General features: G+C 39.9%; 1 protein-coding gene across 1 annotated transcript; it reads left to right on the top strand.

The window, feature by feature from the left end:
- Window positions 1-7,393: 7,393 nt before the first annotated feature.
- On the top strand, window positions 7,394-8,442 carry tmem205 (transmembrane protein 205; the record flags this gene model as incomplete). The annotated part of the gene is made up of 3 exons (XM_079233354.1): window positions 7,394-7,493; window positions 7,884-8,047; window positions 8,140-8,442. 3 exons carry the CDS (start codon window positions 7,394-7,396, stop codon window positions 8,440-8,442), a joined length of 567 nt encoding a protein of 188 aa, XP_079089480.1.
- Between the last annotated feature and the right edge of the window lie 425 nt (window positions 8,443-8,867).

Genomic DNA, 8,867 nt, shown 5'->3' on the forward strand with positions numbered 1-8,867 from the left:
ACGCGCTCAGAACGGGCTGCTCCCTACAGGACGCTACTCGGCCTGTAGGCACCAGCGCCACACGAGTGTTAAATCGCACTACCAAGATGTTAGATGAGATGCATCTGGGGCCGGGACCCAATTTTTTTTTTTTAAGTTTAGTGATGTTTTGTGTTTTGATTAATTTGTTTTGTGATGATTTGTAAAATAGCAAAAATAAACAGAAGAAAAAAAACATTTACTCACATTTACAAAAAAAATTTTTTTACACATTATTGGAGTTTTAATAGCTTTGCCTTCTGTCTGAACCTTGAAGCTAATTAAACATCTTCCAACAATGTTTAGTCCACTAAATCTTTTCATAGCAACTAGTTATTTATTGAATATTTTTAATCAAATATTATAATAAGAACTGAACAGGAGTCGGTGTAAAGTGTGGTCTGACAGTCTTTCTTGCCTCCGGCTCGCCTTCAACCGCGTTCTGGCGGCTAGCGTCGGTGAGCTGCACATCCTTACTCATCAGCCACAATATTTATGTATATATATATATATATAAAATAAATAATACATATATATACAAAATAATATATATATATATATTACTATTATATTATTATAATTTATTATTATAATTATTATATTATTATCATTAGTATTATTATATATATTATTTTGTATATATATATGTATTATACTATGTAGTATGTATACTACTATATACTATCAAAAGTCAAGAGTCTGATCAAAAAATGAGTCCTCGGTCGCTCCCTGAGTTTTTTTAATTGTATTTGTGGTGCCTTCCCATCATGCCCCAGAGTAATACTGCACCTCTTTAGAAAGATTTAGACCTAAAGCATCCAAATCTGCAATAATAATCACACTAAACACAAGCAATGAAAATCATGTTTTTCGAAATATTTTTATAATATATATAAAATAATTTTCAGAAATAAAGAAATGAGCAATTTTTTCTACATCTTGGTCGCACCATGAGCTACGTGTACTTAAAATGACCGTCTGCTTCCGGGTGTGTCATCTGACGCGCTTTTAGATGCGTTTGAGGGACAATGAGACCACAGGACCTCGAAACACGGAGAAGAAATTCACGAAAAAACAGCCGTTGCTTTCTCGCAGCTCGCGACGTCAATACTTTACAAACAGTGATATACTTACTACTGTAATTATAAAAATAGAACGATCTTTGTTTTAAATGTAGTCCATCGTTTCTCTTCTCACAAGGGTTTACAGTACTTTAGCTGTTTAAATGTATTAGATCGGACCTGTGGTTGATGAGGAGCGTTTGAGTTTTAAAAAAATCAATTATTATCGAAAAATCGGGAAAAAAAAACAAACTCGGGAGGATAATGTGGCTCGCAACTCTCTCAGCTCGTTACCATCATCTGAGACTCAAATATTCTCCTATTCTATTCTTGAGTCATTTTGGGCAAAGCCACACATCAAGGATGAAGAGCTAATTATTAATTAATAAAAGTGTACTGTAATAAGTTTACTGATTGTCACTATTGTAGTGGCAGACAGATTATATAAGTACTTGATGTATTTACTTATTATATTACAGTTGTCCTACTTATGAACATGTTAATTGCAATTACTTCAATGAAATATGTCTTTACTGTTAATGGTTCACTTTATTCACTGTGGACACTAATTGCACTCACCTGGTGCAATATAAATACATTTAAGTACTTTTATACACTCTTATTCCGTCTGTATATTTCATTTAAAATTGCTACTGTATTCTTCTCTTACTATTTTTACTGTTTTTTACTACTGTTAATTGTTTTTTTATTTATATTACTTGATTGTTTTTACTATGTGTCTTTATTGTGTGCAAGGCTGCTGTAATCCTGCAATTTCTAAGGACTAATAAAGGATTCTCTTATTTTATCAATAAGACTTGTAGACATTAGTCCATGAAATACACTGTAAAACCTACCAGCTCATCTTAATAAAAGAAGTAAGCTAACCCAACTTAAATGGCATAACAAGTGTTAGTTACTTGAGTGATACACTAACATGAACTCATAAGTGAACTGCAGTCATAATGACTCGGTCATTTGGAGTTTGATCAACTTCTGGTACACTTTCAAGTTATGTGTATCAATTCCAATGAGTTTATTAACTCATTTGATCTAAATTGATTTCATAGACAGTGGATGTGTTCTAAAACTTAACTGATCCTTGATCTGTTGTGAAGACAGGTGTCTGTAAATGTCACTTAGATGTTTCAAAAGTGACCGAGAAATAGACACTGTACTATCCGATAACGCCGTTATTGTAACCAGCAATAATGGTTGATGTGCTTTGCGAGGCATCAGTCAGCCAACTTTCGCTCGGTTAGACAGCCTGACGTTACTTCAGCGTACCAACGTCACACGGTATAGTACACGCCATCTTAAAAGACCGATGGAAACAAAGTTTGTTAGATTATCGTGTCAGACACCTGTCTTCACCCTCCTGTCATGTTCATGTATACAGCAATGACGTTCCGGGTCAATACTTTAGCACAAGCAATATATTCACATCACCGCAGCGCACACACATGCTGCTGTTTGTGTGCCCGGCTTAACCCGCGTAACGGGACGGCACGTGGACCCAGCTCCGCCGGGAGGAGAGGACTTCAACACGTCTGTCTGTCTGGGACTGACGTTAAAGTGAAGAGAGAAGATAGGAACTCACAACCCAGTTCTTCGGTGGTTTAACCCCATATGCTGTCCTTAAACAAAGTAAGGTAAGGCGGTTCTCTTTTACTAGCTTGCGTTAACATTACTGTAAGGAAAGCGTGTACTGTCTCAAAGCTCTTTCTCTTAACGTGGAGTTTGTCTGCAAACAAGTTGTCTTTTTCACCCATTGGAGTTGTTGACATCTGCACATGATTTTTCCATCCAAATTACAATGCCTGAGTGCAAGTTCATTAAGTGACTGTAATCGGCTGCTAGCTTAAATTAATGTTACCGAAGAGGCTTAACATGGTTCACGTTAGCATGATTGTGCTGGGCTCCACGTTTTAGCATTGCTACCGTTAGCATGATTGTGCAGGGCTATACATGGTGATATATTCAGTTTGTTTCATTCACATGCAATTGTCACCACTTGCGCAGTTAGGACAATGGGATTGAGATTTTAATATTAAAGTGATATCCAACGGTTGATTTAATTTAAGGCATTCAATACATTTGTGGCTTCACATGGTTAACGTTAGCATGAACTTGTGCTGGGCTCCACGTGGTGATATCGTTCAGTCCGTTTCATTCACATGGGGTTTTCACCACTTGTGCAGTTAGGACAATGGGATTGAGATTTTAATATAAAAATGGTTGATTTTAATTTAAGGCATTCAACATATTTGTTGCTAATACACAACTATACCAAACTAACATTACTGCCTTATGTTAGCCACGTTTTTCTTCTTTCTTTAAAGCCTAACTTTAATAAATTGACCGGTTTATTTTCATATCAGTTGTGGCTGAGCTCCTGGACCCAGGTCATGTGGAAATGTAAGTTATGTGCTTTTTCTAGTCCCATCAAAGTCTGTTTTTTGAGACATTACAGAATCCAACATGGCCAGTATTCTACTGTTTCTCCCTTACCAATGTCTACTCAACATATAACTCTCACAAATGCAGAGAACATTTCATTCCAGTTTGAGGAAACTGGAAGAGGGTGTACCACCCCGGGCCAACATTAAACGACCCAGAAGAGGGGAAGTCCAGTTCCTCCCTAACATCCCTGTAGTGAGAACAAGGACATCCTGGAGACCAGAAGGAAGGAGATGCTGGAGCGCACCTTTCCACTCTGAAGAGAAGAGATTCTGACATTAGCACCTCCCATCGCAGAATTGACAGAAAGGAGGCCTGCCCTCTTCTCTGAAGCTCAAGTGAGTAAAACATACTGACGCAATACACAAGAAACCAAGGTGACATGTCTTGGTGACATTACTTCAAATCTTTCTCTGGGAAACTTGCAACTTGCTTGCCCTTACAGATATGCTTAGATATCCATGTCTCAGTCATCCTGGAGGATCAGGTTGTAATGTCTCTCAGATCTTGGACTGATGCACTTGTGGTGTATGGCTTGATCTATGCTCTCAATATGCGCTATCCGGCGAAGCCGAGTGGCTTCTTTGAGTTCATCCAGGTTGTCCTCTTAAATTTAGATGATGGAAGAAAGCAGCTCAAACCTAAGTTGCATGCCTTGAAAAATGAACTGGAGTAAAAATGATTGATGGTCAGACTATTGGCAATAGCAGTTGTTGTGTTTGCTTCTTATATTGTCAATTTCAAATCTAGCTGGCCAGTTAAGCAAGCTCAACATTTTGTTAAGAGACTCCTCTCAGTTTATTATTAAAAAAATAATAAAGTTTGTTGTGAGAACAATATATTTGATATTTTAATTTTTTATTTTTTGTGTGGATTCATTTTGGCATAATGTGTAATGTTGTGGTCAGAAAATCCTTTTTGTTCAAATAAATTCTTTGCATCTAACTGATTATTTGTATTGAGTTAATTCAACTTTAATAGTTCAAGGCAATCAGTTTCCTTAAATGAATTGAGTAGCTGCTAAACCATTTTTAGTTGTTGTAACACAAGCTATTTAAGTTAGTCGGACTTAAATCATATATTTGCTGTTACATCATTTTAATGAGTTCATACAAACATTACAAATAAGTTTCAATAGTGTATATGTTTTAAGTTCAATACAAAGAATGGAGAAACGCGTCTATCTCGCCGCGGCGCGAATAAATCGCCAATTCACGTCGCAGCGCGTCTGTGGATTGACTTAACATGTACTCTGGTCGCGCCGCAAATTCGCGCCGCGTCCGGTGTGAATGCCGTGTTCACACCGGACGCGGCGCGAATTTGCGGCGCGACCAGATTACATGTTAAGTCAATCCACAGACGCGTTAGGTTGCGAAAAAGCGGATTTTTCGCCGGGCGTCGCGATAGAGGCGAAACGGCGTTGCGAATATTCGCAACTCCGCTTTTTCGCTTTTTCGCCGCCGTTCAAATATTTCAACTCCAGCGAATAATTCGCATTATGTGGAGTTGCGAAAGCCAATCAGCGTTGAGAATCACCGCCGTTACTGAATCAAACTGCTGGTCCGCTGAAGGAGCGCTGGAAACGGCTTCATTCAGACACTCGTCCTGGAGGAGTCGGAGCTGTGTGCGACTACGGATAATGTTATGAACCCAGACACGGGGCGGTTGATGTCCCGACGTGTGTGGGACTTCCTCAACAAGTATAAAGCAGAACTAGAGGTTCTTTACCTGGTGGATGAAGGGAATAGTAAATGTTTTCAAGACACAGAGATAAGCCCCGCCCCCTTTCCCCAGCGATGGTTGTGAAAAAACGGATTAACCACAGAGCGAATTTTTCACCTGCGGCGCGATATAGGCGAAGTGGCGTTGCGAAAATTCGCAACTGTTTTGGTGTGAACACGGCGTCAGGGGCCGTTCACACCAGAGCGACTCTCAAAAACGCGTCGCTAGCAAAACCATTGTTTTCCTATCGTACTTTTTGAGAGTCGCTCTGGTGTGAACGGCCCCTAACGCCGTGTTCACACCAAAACAGTTGCGAATTTTCATGCGTGCTTTTTAAATGCCGCGCGATGCGTTTTCGGCGCGCTTAAAAGTTGAAATATTCTCAACTTTAAGCGCCTTGCGCGGAGTCGCACAGCTCATCAATGTCACACTCGGCCAGGGCAGCCAATCAGATGAAGCAAGAGGCGGGCTTTATTGCTTCACCACTTCTTTCCTGTTTTCGTTTGGCATGAACTCCAACGAGGTATTAATATTAGTGATCTTTAACTACCGCCCGGCAGAAAGATCCAGGCGGTAACCGGGCCAAAATCACCCGGCTACCGCCCGGCAGTTAATTATCGCCCGGTTGCGCACGCAGACCTACTCCACAGGCGCACCGGGCTGTTTTTTGTTTTTTGGCCGGTGCGTTTTTGCCAAGGCGTTTTTGAAGCGGCTGCGCATTTAAAAGTCGCGTCTGGTGTGAACTCATGGGTTAGATTCATGGGTAGATAGATGTATTGGTAAGCCAGTTTCAAACAAGCACTTTGCTTCAGATTAGTAGAGATACATATATGAAAGTACATTCCATTAAACTATCCTGGCAACCTAAATTGAACTGGATAATTTTCAATATCCTATGGATTAACTAAGGAAGCCCGTTTTTCTCCGCTGTGATTTAAAAAATGAAGATCCTGTAAATCATAATTATGAGATGCTAAATCGAAATGATGAGATAGTTAAATCTAAATGATGAGATAGTTAAGTCATAACTATAGTTATGATTTAACTATCTCATAATTTCGATTTAGTACCTCTATTATGATATACTATCTCATATATGAGATAGTATATCATAATAGAGGTACTAAATCTCATATATGAGATAGTATATCATAATAGTATCTCATAATTTCGATTTAGTATCTCATATATGAGATAGTATTTCATAATAGAGATACTAAATCGAAATTATGAGCTAGTATCTCATAATCATGACTAATCATGGATTTTTGTATCACAGTTGAGGAAACGGGCTTCCATAATTATCCAACTGAGATAAAGTGATGACTTATCATTTTTCAGCCCGCTGAGTTTCAGATAATGTTTTATTTAATCAAATAATAATAATTATTATCCCCGTTGTCATTGTTGTTGTTGTTGTGTCCCAATAACAAATTGGTGGCTATTTCTTTATCTTGCTGATTCTACATTTTGTATTAATGTATTAGTATTATAAACAATGATAGAATAACTTAGTTATTGATGATTCATAATAATACAAATAATGATACATTTGAATTATCGTTAAAAAATATCGAAAATGAACGAATATAGTAACGTCTCATAACAAAGCCAATACAAACAACGTGCGGTGAAGCACGTCACATACTTTGGTAGAGAGTAAACCCAAAGGAGGGAGGGACTGAACGGGAACGTCAACCACACATCCATGAATGGGAACGTAAAGTAGTTGAATATTCATTCAACAAAGAATCCCATTGGCCCGTCTCGCCTCGAGGGGCGGGACTTGTTGACACGTCGACATGATGGAGGAAGTGGCTCAGCTGGCCCCTTGGAGCACACCTGCAACTCATTTCACTAATTAACGTTCCGCCCAAAGGACAAGGACAAGGACAGCAAGGTAAGGTGTGTGTAACAAATAAAGAGAGGTTAGGAACACCACTTAAAGCTACTAAAGCTGGGTTGCGGGTCAGTTGCAAGTGGAAACAGTCTTAAAGTCAGCTGTTGTTGACAGACCATAACAATAAACGCATTGTTTTTATCAGGATAATATACTTTTTGGGCTCCAAAACATGATTTTGAAGTGATGAATTTTAGCTAACTGTGTTTTGTGTGTTTTTCAGAGTAACACGATGACACAAGAAGATGAGCCCGCTAACTTGGGCAAAGTGGTTCACCTCCTGGTTCTGTCTTTCTCCTGGGGCATGCAGGTCTGGGTCTCCTTCATCGCAGGTGTGAGCACAAACACGATAACTGCTTCATGGGCTTAACCTCGGTCATAAATGAACATGACCTCGGCCATTTTTAACGTTATTGACTTATATTATGGATATTATTGTTAAAACCAACCAACAGTTTTTGCCCACATGATGCCAAAATAAGCCGCAGGTTTTTCTCTATCATCATTAGAATTAAGGCATTGTGCCGTCATTGCTCATCTTTGCTTCATTTTAATTATTGTTTTGGTTGTGTGGTTTTACTTATGTTTGAATATTCCTTTAGCGTTCAGTGCTCCTAAAAAGGATGTACTTGCATTTATATTTTATCATTATAACTGTGGCAAAAAATGGCCGTAATGCGTCAAAATTATCGTTTAACGCAATTATTTTGGTTGTCCGGCAGGTTTTGCGTTGATGCGGCAGGTGAGCCGACACACCTTCGGCCTGGTGCAGAGTAAGCTCTTCCCTGTGTACCTCTACTGTCTAATGGCGAGCCACGTCGTCAGCCTGGCCGTCTACTCCGCGTACCACCACAGGGACATGCTGGACGGCCAAGAAAGCGCTCGGGTCAGACATCCCAACACAAACACACTAATTTGAAATACTTGTTTTTAAATCTCATGTCCGCGTACATCATCGCCATCTCCCACGTGCTGCAGATGGCCCTGTACTGCGCGGCGCTGGTCCTGGTGGGCCTGAACGCCTGGTGGTTGTGCCCGGAGGCCACCGAGTTCATGTGCCAGATGAGGGTGGTGGAGGCGGAGCACGGCCTGGGCGACCAGATCGGCCTGGGCAGCCAGAAGGAGGCGTACGACACGCTGCGGGAGCAGGACCCCAAGTACAAGACCTGCAAGCTAAAGTTCGGCCTCTACCACAGCATGTCCAACCTCTGCAACCTGACGGGGTTCATCTGCACCACCACTAATTTGATCTACGCAGCTCTGAATTTATCCGCCATTTAGAGACTGGGTTGTTTTCAATGCAGTGTATATCGTAAGTGTGAGCGACTTCATGTAAATGGGATTAAACTGAGTTTTGCTTCCCTGCTAACGACCCAAAACCCTTTTCATTTCGTCAATCAGTAACTTTGCTGTCGCAACAATATATAGATTATTTTTTTTCATATGATTAAACTTTCAATTAAGATCAAAATGTATTTCAATCACACAAATAATGGAATCACTGAACCTTAGGTACTGTGTGGGCCATTCACTTTCACCCCCAGCAGGGGGTGCTGTTGAGACGCAGGTGCATTCAGAGAAGAGCTTGTTGCTGAGAGCAGCATGGATTAGTGCATTTATATTTTTAAAAATAGTGGTGTTTGTCACATATTTTTATGATAAATAAATGATGTATATTTTGTTTACTTGTGTGATCATTTCACGTG

This window comes from Taurulus bubalis (genome assembly GCF_910589615.1).
Source record: "Taurulus bubalis genome assembly, chromosome: 17".
In the NCBI taxonomy this organism is placed as follows: Eukaryota; Metazoa; Chordata; class Actinopteri; order Perciformes; family Cottidae; genus Taurulus; species Taurulus bubalis.